This window comes from Setaria italica, chromosome I, assembly GCF_000263155.2.
Source record: "Setaria italica strain Yugu1 chromosome I, Setaria_italica_v2.0, whole genome shotgun sequence".
Classification (NCBI taxonomy): Eukaryota; Viridiplantae; Streptophyta; class Magnoliopsida; order Poales; family Poaceae; genus Setaria; species Setaria italica.
This window is the reverse complement of record NC_028450.1, coordinates 22,601,390-22,624,765: the sequence shown is the minus strand read 5'-3', so window position 1 is coordinate 22,624,765 and position 23,376 is coordinate 22,601,390. Positions and strand designations below refer to the sequence as shown.

The 23,376-nt window shown below is 43.5% G+C and overlaps 2 protein-coding genes across 2 annotated transcripts; both read right to left on the bottom strand.

Annotated features, from left to right (window-relative positions):
* Positions 1-6,487: 6,487 nt before the first annotated feature.
* LOC101755717 (probable sodium/metabolite cotransporter BASS3, chloroplastic) lies at positions 6,488-8,846 on the bottom strand. The gene is made up of 5 exons (XM_004952449.2): positions 8,375-8,846; positions 8,184-8,279; positions 7,750-8,056; positions 7,392-7,639; positions 6,488-7,278 (listed from the first exon to the last, which is right to left on the bottom strand). Exons 1-5 carry the CDS (start codon positions 8,746-8,748, stop codon positions 7,041-7,043), a joined length of 1,263 nt encoding a protein of 420 aa, XP_004952506.1. The 5' UTR covers positions 8,749-8,846; the 3' UTR covers positions 6,488-7,040.
* Positions 8,847-12,308: 3,462 nt separating this feature from the next.
* LOC101756117 (MACPF domain-containing protein At4g24290) lies at positions 12,309-17,597 on the bottom strand. Its single transcript, XM_004952450.3, has 7 exons — positions 17,181-17,597; positions 14,899-15,137; positions 14,214-14,415; positions 14,047-14,127; positions 13,775-13,958; positions 13,468-13,634; positions 12,309-13,281 (listed from the first exon to the last, which is right to left on the bottom strand). The coding sequence occupies exons 1-7, from the start codon at positions 17,418-17,420 to the stop codon at positions 12,547-12,549; spliced, it is 1,848 nt and encodes a 615-aa protein (XP_004952507.1). The 5' UTR covers positions 17,421-17,597; the 3' UTR covers positions 12,309-12,546.
* Positions 17,598-23,376: the final 5,779 nt, after the last annotated feature.

The window sequence follows — 23,376 nt, the reverse complement described above, 5'->3', positions numbered from 1 at the left end:
AATAAAGTCGGAAGCTGGTACCCAAATACGGTTTACAGACGTCGTCGGGGAGATGGTGGGTATTTATCCAACGCGAACTCCGGTTGTACAATAGTGGTTAGTGAAATAAAAAAGATCTTTAGAGTCCATGGTGCTGGACCGAACGCTTGTTTCATGATGAGGTGGGGGGTAGTTTTGGTTGGTAATTGTGGCTTTCCGGTTGATGACTGTCCGCTTGATGCACCGGCCGTACGCCCACCGCCGCGCTGCCCGTCCGCTGTCCGACCGCTATCCGCCGCGCCGCCCGTCCTCCGCCGCGTTGCACGTTCAGCCGCCGCCGCGCTGTCCGCCCGCCGGCGCGCCGTGCCATTCGAGGTGCCATTCGGCCGTCGAGGTGATCCAGTTTTTCTTTTCCTTTACACTGATTTAGATTTTTTTTTTCATAGCTTTTGTTGAGTCGTTGCCCTCTTAAATCGAAAACACAGGTTCATATCTTTTCTTTCTCCCCAGAATCCATTGAACGTGTACTGAAACCTGCATTTGGAATCTGAAGAAAAAGCTTGCAAATGGCAACCACATGAAACTTTGATATTGGGCTTCAAAATGGGATGAAACTTGGTGAAAGTTGACATTTCGGTTTTGTTGGCACTAATTGCAATGTCAGTGTGTCCTGTAGTTGCTTACAGAAAGATATAAAATTGCAACAGCTGAAATCTTAAGTTCTCAGTTAAGCCACTTGTGCTTTCTTATGGGAAGCTGGTTCAATCATGTCCACACTCAACCGAATGAGAGAAGTTTTTCGGTATTTGGAAGTCTGGAGTTTGGACTGTGGGCAGCTGCGCCAACATCCATGAGCAGGATAGGATCGGAAGCGCAAGGTGTCCATGTACTGCTGAAGAAAAGGAGAAGAAAGGAGAAGAAAGGAGAAGGAGAAGAAAAGGAGACTGACAAGTGGGACCCATTCACATGGGTATAATAGACCATTCACAACAAGTGCTAATGTTTTTGGAGCTGGAGTACTGCCATTAGCCAAACACGTGCAGCAGCTCCATGTTTTTTTGGAGTTGGTGGAGTGGAGTTAGGAAAATGTGGAGCTGGTTTTTCTGGAGTGGAGTGCTCCCAAACACCCCCTAAGAATAGAGTGTTCGGTTCTGCAGCAAGCTCTTATTGGAGTTTGTACTCGCAAAGCTTGCTTGTGAGGGAGAGCGATTTTCGCTCGTCTGGGCTGGCAAGGCAAGCGGGTGAAGCGAGGCAACGCTGGCTCAGGAACCGAGCACGCCTATAGTATTTGTGTTGTTTCTTACGAATCCAAATCAATTAATTATTACATACATTGTATTTATGATAATGGTTCCAAAGCATGTGCATAGGCTCTGGTCTGTGCATTGAGCTCAAGATATATTTTGTTACTTTATAACTTTATATTTTTTATGCTCCTTAACTCATAAAAAAATCGTATATGTCATTTTTTAATGCATGATATTAAAAAATCATATGAGTATAATGCACTTGGAGTAGTCTAAAAAACATGGAAAATTTTCAACATGCCATAAAACAAAAATACCGTGGCAATATATATGCCTTATTCCACAAATTTTTATTGCTGCATTACCCAAGTTTTTTTTCCGGTTGCTAATAAGTATGAAGTGCAATAATTGTTGCCTTAAGGTGATTGCCATAATTTTATATTGTGGCAATAATAATACAGTTGTTGTTGCATTTAAAAACAAGTATCGCCATGATCTCTCATTGTTCACAATATTTCAAGGCACATCTGCCACGATAATATTTTAGGGCTAGTGCAACAAATATGTTTTCTGATGGTAGTTGCATAATTTTACAACAAATATACATGTTGCAATAACCCTATTAATTGGTGCTATAGATTTATTTTCCTAGTGATGCCTTTGCTTTCGATCCTATGATGCAAAAAACATAAATGTTGTAGCATTAATAAACTATTGTTACCATAATCATGTTTTTGCCATGAATGTTTTAGAGTCCCTAAAGGAACTTTTTATAGAAATTGAATAGTATGGAAAGTTTCTACATATGGTCATTTCGAACACAAAAAGCTTGAGCCTCTTCAAACAAAATGAAATTCCTATAGAGTGACTAAATCATTTAAGGCAAAAGCAACATGGAATTAATTAATCCAAAATGCCATTCAAATTTTTGTGCCTTTCCTTGCTTTTCGAATTCTTATGCTTTAATATATTCCATCCAAATAGACAATCTTGCAATGTTACCTTTCATTCTGAATTATATTCACATGTCTTTTTTTGGTGTTTCTGTGCTCAAAAAACAATTATTGTCCGTAGGATCAGGAAGGAGTGAATTTTTACAAATTTAACAAAATAAGAAGTTAAAATCAATGGGTAAAAAAAAACCATGTTTGTCCCTTATTTTTGAGAAAAGTGTTGAACACATTAATTGCACAAATTAGTTGAGTATACTCTTTCCATTTTAAATATATGGTATTTAAAACAAGCTAACTACTTTATTTTTAAACTAATTAGCTTGTTCAAGATACCATATGTTTAAAAGTGAAGGGATACAAGTTTTGGGTTCTGGTACTTAGTAGAGATAGAAGTGTCAACAAATTAAGGATAAGAATCGCCGGTGTGAAATACTTCATTTCCAAATAATTAAGACCTCCTTTTAAACTTGGTAATTTGATATGCAATTAAGACTTTTCTAGACGTAAATTGGCATGTGCATTTTTTTACACAAATTGACATTCACCTATACTCAGCCTATCCAATTACTGAAAAAAGAAAGCTGTGCTACTTAGCCCATTCCCATTGCCGATCAGCATTGCTGTGGATACTTTAATTTGTATAAAGCAATGCCAATTTATCTACTGCAATAACAAAAACATGACATGGGCTTCGCACATCTATGCCTTGCAACTGACCGTACCCACTGCGTTTGCTCAGGAGGCTGAGATCATTCAACACTGAGGTCACCACTTCTAAATCATCAATTTCAGACCTCGGGTCATTTTGTAATGATGTTTATCGCTTATATAATAACATTGCTATGATTCACTCTTTGCAAATGTCGCATGTGTGAGTAAACTGATACTGGCATATATGTAATGTGCATTCGGTTTTATTTATAAAACTTGGTGTGACACATGCTCAGGAGGTTGAGATCATTCAACACTGAGGCCACCGCTTCTAAAGCACCAGTTACATTTGAACATGTGATAAATTCAACACAAGCATCTTTAAGCATGTCGTTGAAGTCATGGTGGTCGACTAAAGCCAATATGGTCGCTACAGTTTGCATACGAAAACCGATCTTTTGCGACTTCGTCCTAGCTTGCGTGAAAGTAGGCTAACTTTATTAACGAGCCACACAATAAGTAAAGGTGAGTGTGGCAACCAAGTACAATACTAGAAATCGTGAAACCGTTGGTGGAGCTCTCACGATAGGCGACTGGTGAGAGGCGAGATGTGTGCGCAGAAAGTACAAATGTGGTGTGGAATTAACCAAACACTGGTCATTTTTGTTTTAAATAAAAAAAGGTATTCCCTACTTTTGCACCGCATGGTGATGGGAATGTTCCAGCGACAACCAAAACCTCTCCCATCGAGTGGGAAACGCTGCAGGCTGCGGCAAGCGAACACAACCGATAGCTTTGGGTGCACCCGCGCGTGATATTAAAAATGTATGCCATTTCTAATGCATGATATTAAAAAAAATCATATGAGTATAATTCACTTGGATTAGTCTAAACAACATGGAAAATTCATTGCATAGTTCAACATGCCATAAAACAAAAATAGTGGCAATATATAAGTTCAACATGCCATAAAACAAAAATAGTGGCAATATATATGCCTTATTTTCACAAATTTTTATTGCTACATTACCCAAATTTTTTTTGTTGCTAATATGTATGAAGTGCAATAATTGTTGAGTTAAGGTTATTGCCATAATTTTATATTGTAGCAATAATAATACAGTTGCTGTTGCATTAAAAAAAAGTATCACCACGATCTCATATTGTCACAATATTTCAAGGCACATCTTCCACGATAATATTTTAGGACTAGTGCAACAAATATGTTTCATGGAAGTAGTTGCATAATTTTACAACAAATATATATGTTGCAATAACCGTATTAATTAGTGCTATAGATTTATTTTCCTAGTGATGCCTTTGCTTTTGATCCTATGATGCAAAAAAAAAACAAACAAAAATGTTGTAGCATTAATAAACTATTGCTACCAATAATCATATTTTGCATGAAGGTTTTAGAGCCCCTAAAAGAGCTTTTTATAGAAATCGAATAGTATGGAAAGTTTCTAAACATGGTCATTTCGAACACAAAGCGTGAGTCTCTTGAAACACAAGGAAATTCCTAGAGAGTGATTGAATCATTTAAGGCAAAGTAACATGGAATTAATCCAAAATGCCATTCAAATTATTGTGCCTTTCCTTGCTCTTCAAATTCTTATGCTTTAATATATACCATCCAAATAGAAAATCTTGCAATCTTACCTTTGTTTCCAAATTATATTCACATGCCTTTTTTGTGTTTCTATGCCTAAATTTATTGTCTATAGGATCGGGAAAGAGTGAATTTTCACAAATTTAAACAAAATAAGACGTTAAAATCGATGGGTAAAAAACCATGTTTGTGTCCCTTATTTTTGAGAAAAGTGGTGAACACATTAATTTCAGACACACAAATTAATTGAGTATACTCTTTCCGTTTTACATATATGGTATTTAGAACAAGCTACCTACTTTATTTTTAAACTAACTAGCTTGTTCAAGATGCCATAAATTTAAAAGTGAAGGGATACAAGTTTTGGGTTCTGGTACTTAGTAGAGATAGAAGTGGCAACAAATTAAGGGTAAGAATAGCGGGCGTAAATACTTCATTTCCAAATAATTAAGGCCTCCTTTTAAACTTAGTAATTTGATATTCTTGTGTTCTATATGCAATTAAGACTTTTCTAGACGCAAATTTGCATGTGCATTTTTTTACACAAACTGACATTCACTTATACTCAGTTCTTTTATCCAATTACTGAAAAAAGAAAGCTATGCTATTTAGCCCATTCCCATTACCGATCAGCGTTGCTGCGGATACTCTGTACAAAGCCAATGCCAATTTATCTACTGCGATAGCAAAAACATGACTGGGGCTTTGCAGTTTGCACATCGTTTCTCTCAACTGACCAAGTGACCATACCCCACTGCATTCTCAATGCCATGCTCAGGAGGCTGAGATCATTCAACACTGAGGCCACCACTTCTAAAGCATCAATTACATTTTGAACATGTCATAAATTCAACACAAGCATTTAAAGCGCGTCAAAGTGGCGGTGGTCAACTAAAGCTAATGTGGTTGCTATAGTTTGCATACGAAAATCGATCTTTGCAAAGCATCTTTGACACACATCAGCTTCATCTTCTCCGTGGCATACCAATCCGCGACGAGCTTCATCCTAACTTGTGTGAAAGTGGGCTAACTTTGTTAACGATGGGCAGATGGGCGACAAGCGAGAGGGGAGATGGATGCGCAGAAAGTACAAATGCGGTGTCATTTTTGTTTTAAATAAAAAATGATATTCCTTACTTCTGCACAGCCAAACCTCTCAAATCGAGTGGGAAACGCTGCAGGCCGCGGCGAGCGAACGCAGCTGACAGTTTGGCTGCGTGACGGCGACGCCAGGCAGCCGGGTCGCCTCCCGCCCAAAAGTGTCCATCATCTGGAAGGCAGCAGCTGATGGCTGGTGGCTGCCTGATACTGATAGCCATAGCCTTGCTTCAGGCCCGCCGCTTCAGAGCAGCACCGAAGAAAAACCTCTCAGACGGGAGTTTTTCTTTTCAAGCTCAAATTTCGCATGATGGTAGATGATTGCTATCTGTTCATACTTTTTGTGGGATATAGTATGCACTTAGTTAAACCATAACACTGGATTATGGATAGGTACATGCTCTCAACTGTCCAGAGTTCATCAGGCTAAAAAGCCTCAAATATCTCCCCTCCCTGTCGGCCGTAGCTGTCCGCGCCCAAGCGGGTTAGATCCAGAAACAAGCTGAAAAAATGGACCGCTCGGACAGCGACAGTGTAACGGACCTGCGAAGAGGTCCGTCCGTAACAGAACTGTGACCATCTCCATCAGCGTAGAAGAACTCCAACAGTAATTGGGCTCTGCATCTGTGACTGCGACTCCCTTACCTGATACCGAACAGATGGCGACTTGCAATAAAAGAAAAAACAGATGGCGACTTGTCGACACGATACGAACAATCGCAACCAAGAAAAAGGTTCATGTGTTCGCCTGCATGCTTGTTTTTCCCCTCCAGATATTTTCAGGAACGATACAAAATGAATTTCATTTTCTTCTTCTACAGGAAACATAAATGCAGATGAAACTTTTTTTTTCTTGTCCGGCCGTAAGTATTATTTGCCAGTTGGAGGATGTCATGTCATGGAAGCTGCGAAAACAGGTCAATTTCCAGTAGAAAATGAAGCTCCAGTTATGATATAATAGTGCACTCCATTGCGGTTTAAAGTGTCCAGAGTCAATTGCACGTGACACCAAAGCAAAAAATAGCATTGCGAAAAAGAAAGAAAGAACACCTGATCATGGGGTTGATTTTAAGAACAATGGGTCGTGACTATTGCATAGACATATGTATAGCACTATTCCTCATATATGAGCATCCTCGATTGTGTCTAGTGGCATACTGGCATCTATATCTACAAGGAGCTGCTAAGAGAAGACTAACCGAACCTACAATATAAGGTATGATATGTAACTATGACTGCAATCTCAGTTACCCTCCATCATGTACAAGTGGTTCTTGTCGTAAGGCTGTTCTCCTTGATCCTTATGACCTTATCATCAAAAGCCCATAATCTGTAGTTCTCTTTTGTAGGGTTGTAGCCATGGCATACCTAATGCAGGATTGTGCTGCAGCCTGCAGGACGCCTTCCCTGTAGCTCCAGTCTCATTTGGTAAGTGAATTTCTGGAATTGGCGCCTCAAGAGGATCCGTGGAAAAATTACCATGCGGCATCCTGCTGCCTGTCACGAGCTCACACCTGCGGAAGCTTGTGGAAGAAATCCCCCAGAGACATCTCTTATTCGTGAGCCACTTCCCCAGTATGATCCAAGAGTCAAACCAAAAATCGCCATGATGACAACAGAACATGCAGCAGGAACTGCTTGACTGGTTCCAAGAAATTGTGTTGCCAGAAGTCCAGCGAGGGTGGAGCTCTGCATCCCAGTACACACGGAAATTGTCCTGCAAACAGGCTCTTCTTGCCTGCAGAACAATGCAAAGGGATTTGCAGAAGGGCATCAAGGCACTTAAGAATTAGCAAAATTACAAGATAAAATTCGAAAGACTAAAAATGGATATCAAGATTTAAGAATCACCTCCATTGTGGCAACTTGGAGATCCAGTAGCCCGCAACGAATGAAACAATGTGGAAAGCCACTATGGGGAGAAGTAAGAAGAATCCTTCTTGAGAGAGGATCTTGCTCCTATTGATAGCAAGAGGGCTGCCAATACACAGAGATGTGCACACCATAGCAACAAATGGCATTACTGGTTGTATTACATTCACCACTCCCTTTGCATAGGTATTCAGGAAAAGGCCTACTGTGACAGGAACAAGCACCACCTGTCAAACAGGAAATTGCAGGGTCAAATGGTTAATCAAAGACTCAAAGACAGGGTACATGAAGATCATGCACCAAAAAAGCATTGCTGGATCACTGATCGGTTCACTACCTGCAGAATAGATTTCGCCATTGCAATTCCATCAACCGGGACCACTGAACCGATCAGCAATCCAGTAAGAACAGGTGTCACGACCACCGAAGATATTGTTGAGCAGCTTGTCAACAAAATACTCAACGCCACATCCCCTTTGCTGAGGAAGCTAGCATAGCTTGACAGCTGAGCACCTGATACGCAGCAAGTAAGCACGAAGCCTGCAAAGAACGCTGATGGCATCCTGAATGCCTTTGCAATCATCACGCCCAGCAGTGGCTTCAGCACGTACTGCGCGGCATAACCAATGGACAGTGGCACAGGCCTGGACGACACAGGACACAAGAAACAACAATTTCAGCTTTTTAAGAAGCTAATTCATGTATATTTTCATTTTCTGTTCTATGCCATATTGCCATCATAATTGGAGAACGAGCAGCAAAACAAAAAACCTTTTGAAAGCGAGAGCAAAGTCATCGATGGAGAGCTTGATGCCAATGGACAGCATGATGCCCCCAAGGGCCGGCGCGTAGTAATCCTTGGAGACCCTACGAAACAATCATAAACTAATCAGCCTTCAGCCCCCATGTGTTAGTTGTCAAATGTTGCTCAAGAACCTTCTTGAAGCGGCCAGGTGTCGTACCAGGAGAAGGTGGCTGGATTCCCGAGCGCGGCAACGGCGGTGGCAGCGACGACGAGCGGGAGCAGCGCGGAGAGCGCCTTCGAGGGGTCCCCCAGCGCGGCGTCGGGCGCCGCTGCGGTGTCGGCGTGGAACGAGAGCAGCCAGGCGTTCCCCTCGCGGCGCGGCCAGCCGACGCGTCCCAGGCGGGGGAGTGACGGCACGGAGCAGAACGTGGTGGGCGCCAGCCGCCGCGGCCGCCGCCAGAGCAGCGCGCGCGGCGGCGGCGGGGACGGCAGCGGGGAGAAGCGGGTGGAGGCGTCGTGGTGGTGGTGCCGGAGAGACCCGGCGGGGATGAAGGACGGGTGAGAGTAGGAAGCGGCGGCGGCCATGGGCATGGCGGCGATGGCGCGGCGTGGAGGTGGTGGAAATGGGTGGAACGGGCGGTGGTGGCGGAGAGGGAGGTTGGAAGAGATAAAATGGGGGCGCCGTTTTAACGGGGAGTGATTGAGCATGTGTTTCTCGATTTTAAATTAGTTTTATTCGAGTCAATATTCCTAGTTTTTCGCTTTACAAATATTTCGGTTACTTTTGGTCTATTTTAGAGAAAGGTTTTTCATTCAAGTATGCCAGGTGTGACTGTGTGAGCGCTCCTATGGTCGGCGTCGAAGGTGGAAAGGCATAGAAGGTTCCAACTTCCAAGCATCAAGCATGTGCCCTCCTTTTGTTCGCGCAAGGCGTCCACGTCTCCAGGCAAGTTCCTTTTCATGCATGTTTAGAAAATTAAAATGGAGCAAAAATTTAAAAAGTTTTTTACAAGACACTTTGGAGGCTAGCAAGTTTTGGAGGGACTCCATACAAATAATCCTAAAGCAGAAACCCTTCCAAATCATCTAGAAAGAAGTAATTGACCTCCCTTTTATTTTTAAAAAAGTATTAATTGATCCAATTGATGTCTAAGTTTTCAGTAGGTTTTCCATTGTCGGAGAAATTTTCTGTATGCAGTAGCTAGGAAATCAAGCTTGATGGAACTTTTCCTTTGCGTCCCTTTCACAAATCTTGTGCTACTCCACTGAAAGCAATTTATCTTTTTTTTCATATTCGTGGATTTTTCATTTATTCGTTGCAGTCGGACATTTTTAAAGATTTGATTCAACCCATGCTTCAGGGCGGAGGCCGAATTTTTTTTTCTTCGTTTTAGTGGGAGTGGGATAGTACTAAGTTTTGCAAAAATTGGTTATAGTGCCAATTGTTTGCATGGATCCATTTAGAATTCCTACGTGGTGGGGGTGATTTTCATTTTAAGACGTTTTTATTAAAAAAAATGTGGGCTTCAAGTTGTACGTCACTGCAATCCTTTAGAGGAAATGTTTTCAACGCAGCTATTTTAGTGAAGCTAACACATGAAAACCATATAAATTCAAAGAGAAATATGTATAGTTATAAATTAAAGTTTTGATGTGTTAGATTTCCTCCCGGACTTTCTATAAATTTGTGCATCCAAAAAGGAAATCACGTGAGTTTGTAGAATGCGAATCCTTAGTCCAATCACATATATTTATGAGAATCCTACATGAAATTGGAGATGTAGATGAGGAGGAAAGGCAGCTCCAAATGTACTTGTGGTCGCATAGCTTATGTTCGTTACTCTCACATGATATTCATCCAATAATTAATTTTTTTAACCATTGGTTTCAACTTTGGTTACGTGAAAAATTAATGTTGGGATCGATCTGTTATTTGTCCATCCGGTGGAAAGCAAAGGTCTTCTCGTGTTGTCGGGCCAACAGGTTGGATTTAAAGTGCTAGCTTTTACCCCCAAATTAGGCCCATCGATCGACCGGCGAGGCAGGCGCTTGGCGAGAGAGAGGTTGGCATAAGGTGTTACTGGGCTGTCACATGCCTAACAGCATTGCTACACGTTAGCGGTATCATAGATCATCTTATGCAGTGTTATGTAGGAACTTTTTTCTGATGTGGAAGAGAGAGAGTAAGGAAAGAGAAAGATGTTGTTTCGCGAAACAACCGCCTCATAAGCTAATTTTTAGGACTATGAGACTACTACTTTACCATTGTACGAGTTGTGGTTGCCATGTAACTCACAATATTCCTTTATTATATCCACAAATCAAGGGATTTTAGATTACTACCCGACAAAAAAAAGCACAAATTATTGTAGTGGTTGTCTAATAGATTGTCTCAAGATTATGTGTCAACGTATGAGATTGGTTATAAGACAGCACCAATATACTTTTCCTAACAGGTGAGAAGGAAAGAACAGGCCAGATGAGAGGAGGAAGTTAAGGCGTTCGTAAAAAAAACAGAGATAAAGTTAAGGCCAAAAAATTCAGGAAAATATGGAGTCGCCGTCTATGGACATCATTTTCTATTTTAAAAATCGAGCTTAAACCTTACATAAATATGCATAAAAAGGATTATTGCATTTCACATTGTTTTCCCTCACATATTGTATTTCTAACAAGCCAAGATTTGAACAAAAGTGCCGATTTTAGATAATGGAACAAAATTGCTTTATGAGCATTGGTGAGTGAATGAACGTAAATTGCCCTCTTGGAGATGGCTTTTGTTCAATGTTTTTTTATTCGGGCTTGCTAGCGCCCCTGGCGGGAGCAACTCCCGTTGGACGCATGCATCACTATCCGTTTTAAATTTAACGGCTACAGTAGTACCGTAATAAATACCACTAATTATCCGATATTCCGTTGCAACATCAAAACAAAATAGCTGCAACATCGAAAATCTATGGTTGTAACATGAAAAAGATGAAAAAAATAGCTCAATGTAAACATAATATTCGTGCGGAAAAATTCCCACCGCAACATTGAACACATGTTTCATGCAACATTTCCAAAAAATCATCATATGTTGAGTTGGGGTTGAGCTCGTACGGGAATAAATATTGCAACATGAAAAATTGACAGATGAAACAACAAAAGCCAACTATTGCAACATCGAAACATCTCAGAAAATCAATCGTGCAACATCAAACGATACGTTCATCCGCAACACCCGTGCGCATCTACAGCGCTTGCAACATCCAAGAATCCCTACTGCAACATTGTGAGATAAATATTGCAACATGGCAGTCGGGGGGCTATCTTCAGATCTAGGCTCCTATGGCCATCAGTGCTGAAGATCCTGCTGCGGTTGCTGCCAGTGCCGGCATGCACGGTGATGCTCAGCTGCGGCGTGTCAGCCTTGGTCTCTTCTTCTCCATCCTCTCCGTCACCTCGACAAGGCCCTTGGAACGCTACCCCCTATCAGTGGGAGGGAGGGAGAGGAGGAGGCGCTGCTGGGTAGAGTAGCAGGAAGCGGAGCAGGTTGGGAGGAGCCCTCGCGACGGCGAGGCACCATGGTCAGCGGGAGGGACGGAGAGGAAGGCACGTCCAGGTAGAGCAGCAGGAAGCGGAGCAGGCTGGGGAGGAGCCCCCGCGACGGCGAGGCACGAGGGATGGAGAGGAGGGCACGGCCGAGCAGAGCAGCAGGAAGCAGAGCAGCCTGGGGGAGTGGGCCAGTGGGAGGGACGAGAGGAGGAGGGCATGGTCCGGCAGAGCAGCAGGAAGCGGAGACGTACAAGGGGAAGCGGGCCAGCATCAACCTCCACCGCCGATCTCGCCGTCTCGAGCACTGGCATCGATAGGGAGCAGAGCAGGGAGCACAAAGCAGAAGCAGCAAGGGGAGAGGATGAGATTGCACTTGCAAAACGAGATTCGGGTGCGGTGGAAGGAATCATCGTGCAGATAAGAATGTTACGCTAATTTTTTATCCATACGTGATATTTTTGCTGGTGATAATATGTGGATGACACCATGCCACGTGACTATCCGGAGGAGGGACGCACGTCCGGATGCACGGGCATAAGCATTACCGTTTTTTATTTCTCATTTTCTTTAATCGAATGACAGCTCTTGACCTTGTACCAAGGAGGCCATTTGGCTCGGCAGAAAATGATTTTTCTCTCATAATTTACAACTACAGAGCCTACTTACAAAGCACGAAAATTCATGGAGCTTGTCAACGCAGCGCCGATTGGTTTATTATCTGCCTCTATACACTTCCTATCGACCAAAATAGAAAAAAAAAAATCAATAACAAATCCTTATCCTAGTGCCCCTCTTTCCAAAACCCTGCAATCTAGATCAGCCACTGTTGCTATGTACAAAGATCAGCTCAGCTCAGCTCCCGAAGCTGTCACCCTGCGACGGCTGCCCGTCATAGCCGAGCAGCGCAAACTTGACATGGAGCCCGATCTTCCCTCCCTCCTTCACGAGCTTGGCGGCGATCACCAGCCAGTGCCCCGGGACGTCGTGCGGCCCCTTCACCACCTCCGCCATGTCCACGAACTTGAGGAGCTTCCTTGACCGGAGCGGGACAGGCGGCCCGTCGGGGTACACGCCGGAGTTCAGCTGCGCAGGCTCATGCCTCGGCGCGTGCTGCTGGTGGGTGTCGCGCTGCGTGAAGGGGGAGCTTAGCGTCGTGCTGATGGTCGTCAGGAAGCTCCCCTTCTGGGACGCCGCCGGAGCCCTCGTCCACTCGGTCCTCTGGATGGAGCAGTTGGGGATGTGGGTGTAGAGGAGGCGCAGGTGGAGGACTTTCTTGGACCAGGTGCCCTTGGCGACGAGCTGGGCGCCGGTGACGATGAAGACACCGCCGGGGGCTCGCTTGTGCCACTCCGGGTTGTACTTGATGGCGGAGGTGCAGACGCAGGAATAGTTCTTCCACTGGATGGCCTCGATGTAGCCCGGGTCGGTGTCTTCCGACTCGCGCCACTCCGACATTGAAGATGCCATGGAGTCGACCAGCATGCTTGGGGCACTTGACAGGTGCTGGACATGGATGGCCAGCCGGTTGCACTTCCTGCCCTCCAAGTATAGCCGTAGGCCAACTATAGGTTTCTGAGAACTAGATACCTGGAAGCAACAAAAGGAATAGAAACATGTGAATAGATGGAAGCTGTGTGACTTCACTGAAGAGAAGTAATTCTTTGCAAGAAAAATGGTAATTCCTCAGAGATTAATTTTTTCGGTTTAGTAACGATGAATGAAAGAACAAACAGAGACCTTCAAATCTAAAGTGCAAATTAACATTGCTGGTACCTGAGAAGTGCTAACATGGAGTTTGGGGCCGAGAAATCTGAACTGCATGGAAGGGTAGGAGCCTTTTCTCTTTTGAGGCCCAAGCACAAGCTCATTGAACATAGGTGCCCATTGTAGAGGCACTTGAAACTCTAAGAAATATTGCAATTCTTGAAGATCAGGTTTATCTGGGAGAAGAAATGTTGTAAGAATTTACTCGAGTAAATAGCATCGTAACCAAGCTAATATTTTTAAAACACAGTTAACCTGAAACAAAATAAACAGCAGGTAACATAATTTCTAGGATAAAGATTTGTTCAGGACTTACAGCGAAGATATAAATTGATGGCATGGCTGAGGTAACCACTACCGGGAATACCAGTAAGAAGAGAGGTGATTGGGACGAATTTGAACATAATAGCATCAGGTTTCTTTGGCACTGTTTGCAGCCAGTTGGAGTGGTTTTGTATGTATGTTTCTCCTCCCCTCTTTGAACATGTAACTGTCAGGCCCTGTTTGGAATAGCATACATATAACTTATGTCTCGATCTTGATTCCAAGAGGTAGCAAATTGACACCAAGTTACAGAAAAATACTTACATCCTTGGTTGATGTTTCAGAATAGCTAGAAAGGTGCAGGTTATTAGGCTGCTGCACTATCCTGACAAAAACATCAGGCACCTGTATTGAAACGAATCAGATTAGCTAAATTTTGTTCCAGTGCACAAGAACACATCAACATTAACTGAAGATAGAAGCATTTATACCTTGCTCTTCCCATCCTTTGTCTTGCGATGTATTGGAGAGTGGTTCTTCATATCAGAAAATAAAAAATCACCAAGATCCTCCATGTGCAGCTTTAAATCAGCAGCTGCAACAGTTGAAGAATGACTTTGTTTAACACATATAACATCCTGGCCTCCAATTGCCATTTCAACAATTATATGTGTCCCATAAGTTTTGATAAACCTGACATGCACCAGATATCGTCAACTGTTAGAAAGTGGAAAGCACAAAAAAAAAATCTATAGTTAAATAGTTCCCTCATCAAGAACAGCCTATCAGGTATATGACCCATGGTTGGTGTAACCAAACCAGAACAACACAATGCAATTACACAAAGAAACATGGGAAACAGAAAATTTAGAAAATAAAATCCGATCCAAAATTATATATAAGTGAGCGTCTCCAGCATGTAGCAATTATGTACTTGTAGTAGACACCTTTCATTGGTTTATTCATATCTTATATTTATAGAAAAAAAGGCAATGCAAAGATATGTGAATTGATAAGACTGAATTTAAGAGTATCGTGATGATCTGAAAATACCTCGTACTAATGAAAATGAGAGGGCAAATCTCAGATAATAATGATAGAACATCAGCCAATCATATTTTTCGAATGCATCAGAGAATATCTAATTAACTATGAGTGAGGGCTAACAGGTCTTACCAGGCTAATGCAACAGGATCCCACTTGGATGGAACAGCCTTTCTTACTTCATCTCGAAGAACTAATGGAGAAGCTTTTAGGTGCAGGTTGTACAAGGAAATGAAATACCCGTCAAATGCTAGATGCTTAGTTTCTTTGGCATCAGTCAACCAAGCTCCACTTAATTCATAAAGAGCATTAAAATAGCCGGAAGGAACTTTCCCTTGGACTGAAGATTTCTGATTAAGTAATTCTGACATCTAGCCAAAGAAAATTAAAATGTGATCAGCATATAGATTGTAAACATTTGCAGATAAGAGTTCAACAGCTGCGGTCATAATGTAGAAATAACAAAGATGACTTTCATTGTCAACCTTTCTTTAGTCCAAAAAATAAGAGGAGCAGATTTTCCGTATTATAATTATAACCCAAAACATATACAATTTAGAAGGGAAAACAAAAAAGTAACATCAAATTAGCATAAACAGAGTACATTGTTGAACAGCACCAAATACAAGACGAACACTTGGGAGTCAGAATTATCAGAAACAGGGTAACAAATGTTAAGGTCTTACTCATAAACGAATGACCCAAGCCTACCATGTGCATTGTACTTAAACCAAGCTGTCAACTAAAGCTGCTTTTCACCTTGAAAAGCAAGAAGGTTCTACCCATTTAACAGGCCACAACCACATGGTCCAATGACATGCCGCAGTCGTGCATTAGAAATACATCAGACCAGTCGTTGTCCGAAACCACCTCCAAAAGGCCCACGATGTTTTTATCATAGTATGTACCAGCTTCCATGACAGTGCTGCTAGCTTTTCCTCTGCCACGGGGTTACACATCATTTGCTATCTTGCTAACCTTCAGTGAGCAACAACTGAACCTATCCATCCGTGCTAGGTAAGAGAAAATGATAATGATTACTCCCAGAAATGTTTTAATATTTGTCTAAATTTTATCCTAAAGATTACAGTGCTGCTAGCTTCTCCTCTGCCATGGGGTTGCACATCATTTGCTATCCTGCTAAACTTCAGTGAGCAACAACTGAACCTATCCATCTGTGCTAAGCAAGAGAAAACACTAATGATTTCTCCGGGGAATGGTTTAATATTTGTGTAAATTTTTATCCAAAAGGTTTCGCTGATACCTAGCTGGCGAATAAAGCGTAATCCTACAGCTAAAAAGACAGCATATAAATAATGGTACAAAGTTGTACTTGTACCAGCCCTGAAAGGCTGGAAACCCCACCAGGAGCCTTGGCTACCAGTATTAGTCTCAGCCTTGGAATGGCACAGGAGTCCTAATCGCCCATCAGCACGATGTAACGCAAACCGGATCGGATCGTTGAACGAATTTGCGCAGGAATTAATTGCTGCCAGATCAAGGCGCCATGATGAAGGGAAGGTCGGCAGGCAGGCGATATCCACTCCCAGCCCATAGCCCCATACAGGTGTCCGCCCAACTCCGGTAGGCCGTAGGCATCAGGGGCGCAGCAAAAGGGACGGGATGATTAGTTGATTACTCCAGGACGTTGGACATTCCCCGGCGTTAATGAATGGAAGCCCAGTACCAGCCGGGCAGGCAAGAAAGTTTACGCGGTTGGTGGGGGGACGCGCCTCAGACTACTGACCGGACGGAAATGGAATGCGGCAGAAGGAACCGAATTTGTGCCCCCACGCAAAGGAAAAGGAGCAAGGTGTCGCTTCTTGAACTGTGATGGTGATGATTCAGCTTTAAGCGCAAGACTGGATTAGTTGACTGACCGGCCGATTTTGCAGACGAGAAAGATAAACACGGAATCCTTGGTCCTTGCTCTGAACTGTCATTCCGCGTCATCAACCATAGAAATGCTACTAAATCTTTTTTTTCGGAAAGACAAAGAAATGGAAGCGTTGAAAGACAGAGAGATCTTTGCAGAGCAAAATAAATGGGCAATTTTTGAAACAACCAAGAACAACAGGCACGCGGTTCCGTCGAAATCCGACAAGCCGAGCTGCGAGAGGACGAATTCTCCAAGTTGGCGAGCGTCGAGTCCAATCTAACCGCTCCAAGCATCGTTCGCAATCTTCCGGACGCAACGGGCCAAGAACACGAGAACAAACGCATGAATCCAATTCCAACCCCCCACCCGATCCCCCAAAATCCCCGACCAATCGCCGCATCACAGCAAGCCAGGAACCGGAGCCAGACGCGGAGTCACCGAACAGGAGGGCCGCGGGCGCGAGTGGCATCGCCCGGAACCGCGAGCAGGGGAGAAGGCAGAGGATGCCGGCCACGCGGCGTGGGGACGCACGCACCTGGTTGAACTCGAGCACGTCGGAGCGGAAGCGGATGCGGTCGCCCTTGTCGACGCCGACGTCGCGAGGCACGCCGCGGAGGGTGGCCCCGGCGCCGCCCGGGAGCGGCACGTCCCTGGTCTCCCCGCCGAGCTCCACCAGGCGCCGCCCCTCGCTGGCCTTGGCGAAGCGCAGGCGGAAGTCGGACGTGAGGTCGAACCCCGCGCCCAGCGCACGCACCGCCTCCTCCCCGACCTCCATCGGCCGTCACACGCCTCCTCCTCTCTTCTTCTTCTTCTTCTTCGAGGAACCGCCTCGCGGTCGGGGCTACGGACGATGGTGGAGTGCGCAACCACCGCCCGAGCGCAGGCCTTTCTTCAAGGGAAGAGAGGGAGGGAGGAGGACAAGGAGAAGATGAAGAAGGAAGGTTTGACTATGGAAAGGTCGGAGGACGGGGGTTTGGTGGGAATGCGGCACGTGGGCCCCGCAAGGGTAGGGGGGAAGCGGGAAGGAAGCCAAGAGAAGAATGCAGCTGTGCCTGTGCGCGCGGTCGGGGACGAAAATAAACACGGGGTGGGGCAGCACATGAACAGGGGCTGACCGGCGGGCCCCCGTCCGGTGGTCTGCGCGGCTTTTGCCGCCGCAGGCCGCATAGCGAGAGATGGTTGCCTGGCTGGCTGTGGGTCGAGGTTAAGGTCCTGTTTGGCATGGACATGGCCCTCTGTTTGGCCCTCTTCAAGTTTTCCTTTTTATTTTTTATCAACAGATTCCACGGTTTAGATTGAGGCATTCCAAACTAGTATTTTTTCTCGGTGAGAACCTTCCAAAAGGCTCATGCATCAAAATCTTTGATAAAGTTACACGACAGTCTACTTTATTATTATTTCTAGTGACGATACACATAGCTGTGGTTTCAAAGAAACGACCTCTAGCTATAGACATTAACTTAAGTTATTGAGGATACCCACCGTCAAAGAGAAATGCCCACGTTCATGTTTGTTTTTAATGAGCACACTCAAGCCCCATATGATATCTTTTTTCTACAAGTTTTTGTTTGTTACCTACAAATTCAATCTAAAGATTTGATAGTCTAGATTGAGCATCAAAACTAGTGGTTTTCCACTTTCTCGGTGAGAGAACGCATGAAACGATTGTGGGCAATCGTCCTCCTACTTTATTGCTCCTGTAGTATAGGTATGTTTGCCACATGTAAGTGATAATACAACCAGTTGTCGCTCCAAACAAATAATGTCTATCGACAGTGATATCAACTCCTGTTCTCGAGGATACCCACCGTTGACAAAAAGGTAGGGGGCTGCGTACATGTGTTGTTTTCAGGAGAGCTCACCTGAGCCAGGTGTGATGTCTTTTTATCTACAAATTTGATATATAGATTCATCAATCTAGTTAGATTAAGGCAGAAAACATAGTTTTTCCACTTCCCTGAGTTGAATTGTACGTGCATCAAAACCTGTAAAATGGTTGCTTGGAGCCCTCTTACTTTATTATTCCTAGTAACGATATGTTTGCCATATGTAAGTGACTCCAAACAAACAAGGTCCAGCAACTGTGACATTAAATTCTTTTGATGAGGAAAACTGTCGTAGAGAGGGCATACATGTTTTGTTTTTAGTCAGATGTGATGTTTTTGCCTTAAAGCACTGCTGGGAAAGTCCTTTAGTATTGTGCAACCGGTATTGCTAATTCAGTATTAAAGGGCGGCATTTTAGTACCGACTGAAATAACCAGTACTAAAGAGGTATTAAAAAATAAAAAAAATAAAATCCCGCCGCCGGCCCTAGCCTCCCGCAGCTTCCGCCCCCGGCACCCGCCGCCCCCACCCTCCCGCGGCCCCCGACCTCCCGCAGCCCTATGAAATGTTTGCATGGAACAACACCGTACTACTTTATCATTCCTACGGCAACCATATATGATACGTGTGTCCAGACCCATGAAATGTTTGCATGAAACAACACCGTACTACTTTATTATTCCTACAGCACTACTAGCGTCTGTATATCCGACGACATCCGAGCATGACATCAGAAGCTGCCACAACCATCTAACTAGAGTAGAGTTTCTCACTGTTTTTAGATAAAAAACGAAAACTCCCACCGAAACGTCTGTTAATATTGCATGCAACATCCGAGTCATTTTCACTCTCAATTTTTTTGTTGGGCGCTCCACCTTGAGGGGACCCACTATTTATCAATTACACACACGCAAAAAAACCGCTTGCGTCCCCACCTAAAATGAGTTCCAACTCAAAATCAACCATACGCCATGGCTTACGCAGCCAGCAAAAACAGGTTAAATCTTTTGCAGCATCTAAGATAAACAAAAGAAGCATCAAAATTTAACTACCGCAACATCTCCGAAGCAAATATGCAACCTAAAAGATCAATCAACGGATCATCTCGAATAATACATGCAACATCAAGTATCATCTGTTGCACTATTTACTAATAATTGTAGCAACATCGCAAATTACTATATAGACTATGCAACATTAAAGGTCGAATACCGAAACATCTCAGGTAAGCTACTGTAAAGTTAACAAAACCTGTGCAGATCCAGATTACCTAATCCCTGGAGGAGCCCCTCACCACGGAGTTTCCTCCTAGGGAAAACACACCAATACCATGGAGGAGTTCAGCCGACGGGGATCTCATCACCATGGAGTAGCTCATCGCCACCTTGTAAAAGCTCTTGCCACCATGGATGAGATCTAGGACCTCGTGCGTTCTACCAGTGAACTCATGCAGGGAAGAACTACACGCACGCATGAGGGAGATAGGGGGCACATTTAGTTAGTTTTTGCCTGGAAGAAGAATGGGAGACGATGCGCACGACTGTTGGAGTGCTGGTGGTATAAGGATGAAAAGGAGCCGGTGAAGGTATAAGCTGCTGCTTACATTTTGTTTAGGAAACACTCACTACGCCAGAAACGATTTGTACTGGTACATGCAAATTAGCATGCTGGCGGGTTGGCACCCGCCAGCACAAAGCTTCTTTGGGCCGGTGGGGGAGCACCCTTCCACTGTGCTGGCGGGCGACGCAAGCACCTGCCAGCACAGATGCACCCCATCTATGTTGGCGATGGGCTTATGTCGCCTGCCAGCACAGACGCCACTATGCTGGTGGGCGACCTAAGCACCCGCCAGCATAGATGCACCCCATCTGTTCTGGCAGTTGGCTTATATCGCCCGCCAGCACAAAGCTCGCCATAAATTCTCCTATTCATCTTCTTCCCCAGGCAACCTTCCATTTGGAGCTTGCTCGAGAGGAGCTCGGGAAAAGCTCCAAAAATACCAAATTTAAGGGGGAAGGTTTTGCTCTTGATTTCTTTAGAGGAGGTGGCTATATAAGGTAAGTTTGTGCCATTCCAACCTTCTTTTTCAACTTCTATCCATCATTTCTAGCTTCATTAGCTTGTCATCTAGATCTAGATCTAAAACTAGGAGAGAGAGGAGGGAAGAGAGAGAAAAAAAACTAGAAATGGATTATTTTTGTAAATAAAATTCTATGATCATATTATAACCATTACAATGCTATGTTTGTCATTTTAATGTAATATAGAATTGAGTTTGATTATTTTTTCTTCCTTATTAATTATTACATCCATAGTTTTAATTAATGAACTTGATTATCTTAATATATAATTGAGTTTGATTTTTTTCCTTCTTCTTATTAATTATTACATCCAAGGTTTAATTGAGTTTCATTTAGGCTAATATAGAATTATTTTTTATTAAATTTCTTCCTACTTATTATCAGGCTACATCCATAATTTAATTTAGTTTATAGAATAGCTCATTAAATTAGTTAATATAATATAGAATTCTTATCATAGGTTGTTAAAGATGGATCATAGAGCATGGATGTTATGGAGAAATTCGCTTACTTTCATGTTCGAGGTATCGAAGTTTGTGGAGGCTGCGAAGAAGCACGCTCGTATTTGCAAGACAAAGTAAATACGTTATCCGTGTTTTGACTGTAGCAACAATATTGTATGGGAGGATACTAATATCATCAAGAGGCATTTGATAAAGCGAGATTTTATGGATGGATACACAATTTGGTCCCACCATGGTGAGGAAGAAGGTACTTCCAACAACACATACATCAATACTGGCTGTGATAAAGTGGGTGGTGATGATGCAAACGACAATGATCATGTTATGATGGATGATAATTACGATCATGGAGATCAAAATGGTGATCAAACAGATGTGCGTGTGGAACCACAGGTGGATGAGGAATGTGATGTTGATATGGAGGACATGTTGCGCCACATTGAACCGGCAGTGTTGCTAGGGAGTGTTAAAGGGTTAGAGAATTTCGAGACACTCAAGAAGGTAGCAAAGGACCGTATGTATGTGGGATGTGGGAAGGAGTGAACCGTGCTGCATTTTGTCCTTTATCTTCTGATCCTGAAGGCTAAATTCGGCTGGTGAGACAATAGTTTCAATGGTCTCCTTACTCTGCTGGGCAATTTACTTCCGAAGCCTAACTTTGTGCCAAAAAACACATACGAAGCAAAGAAGATTATCAATTCATTGAAGATGCGTGTGCAAAGAATACACGCGTGCAAGAACCACTGCATATTGTACTGCGGTGAGTATGCGGCATTGGAAAAGTGTCCAAATCGCGATGCTAGCTGTTACAAAAGTAATGCCGATTTCTATGAGGACCATGCCGGTTCCTCCATCGGGAATAGGAGGAAGAAGGTTGCAAAGAAAAGTGCTGGAGCTCAAGTAGAGGACGAGTCCTGTATAGGTACTGACACGACGCAGCACAGAGTCCTTGCCTTAGTGATGTGGTACTTGCTGGTGGTAGACCATCTGAAGCGTTTGTTCTCAAACCCAAAGACCGCTGCAATGATGACCCTGCATGCTGATTGCCCAATAAAGGATGATGGAAAGCTTCAACATCCTTCCGATGCTCGCCAGTGGAGGACCTTCGATGCCAATCATCCAGAGTTTTTAGATGAAAACTGGAATGTACGGTTCGCGTTGAGTACAGACGGCATGAATCCATTTAGTGAAAGAAGCAACATGCACAGCGCATGGCTAGTGCTGATGACCATATACAACCTTCTCCCATGGCTATGTCACAAGATAAAGTTCCTTTTGCTAACCATTCTCATACAAGACCCGAAGCAGCCTGACATTGACATTGATGTTTTCCTTGAGCCATTGATGGAAGATATGCAGAAACTTTGGGAAGATGGGGTTCGGATGTGGGATGAGTACAGACATGAGCACTTCACACTAAGGACCATTATATTTGTTACCATCAATGATTATCCCGCCCTATTTGTCCTGACAGGTCAGGTAAAAGGTAAGACAACATGTGTAGTTTGCTTGGATGGAACATCATATGTGTACATTAAGGGATCTATGAAGACAATGTTCATATGGCATATGCGCTTCTTATTGAAGACACACAAATACCACAGGATGAAGAACTTTTTTCGATGGCACAAATGAGAATGACTTTGCTCGAAAACTGGCTATTGGTAAAATAGTATTTGAAATGTGCAAGAAGGTCAAGTTCAAACTGAGTAAGAAGTCATTAGGTGGTGCTGATAATTCGAAAAGAGGAAGAAAGCAGGCTGAAACTACAGACGTCGCAGACGTGCTGTTTAAGAAGATGTCTATCTTCTTTAAGTATTTGCCATACTGGTGAGAGCTGGCAGTGCGCCTTGCCATTGATGGGATGCATCTTCAGAAAAAATATGTTCGATAGTACCATCGGATTCTTGGGCTTATCAGGCAAGGCAAAAGACGGACTAAAATCATGTAAGGATCTGGTTGACCTTCAAATCAGGCCAGAGCTCCACCCGTAGGAACTATCTAGTGGTAAGCATTACCTTTCCCCGGCTAGCTACAACTTAACACCAGATGAGAGATTAGCTATGTGCAAGTGCTTGCGCGGGTGGAAAGTGTCGACCAGATTCTCATCAAACATCCGATCACTAGTCTCATTGAAGGACATGACGCTTGCCAGCTATAACTCTCATGATTTCCATGTGATGATCACAGTTTTTCTCGCTATTGTGATTCAGACTATCAAACCAATATTCGTAAGATGGTTATCACACGGATGTGTTACTTCTTCAACGTGATTTTGCAGAAAGTGATTGATTGTGTCAAGTTGGCTAGGCTTCAACTGTTTGTGCTGGAAACTCAGGCCCAGCTCGAGATGTGCTTTC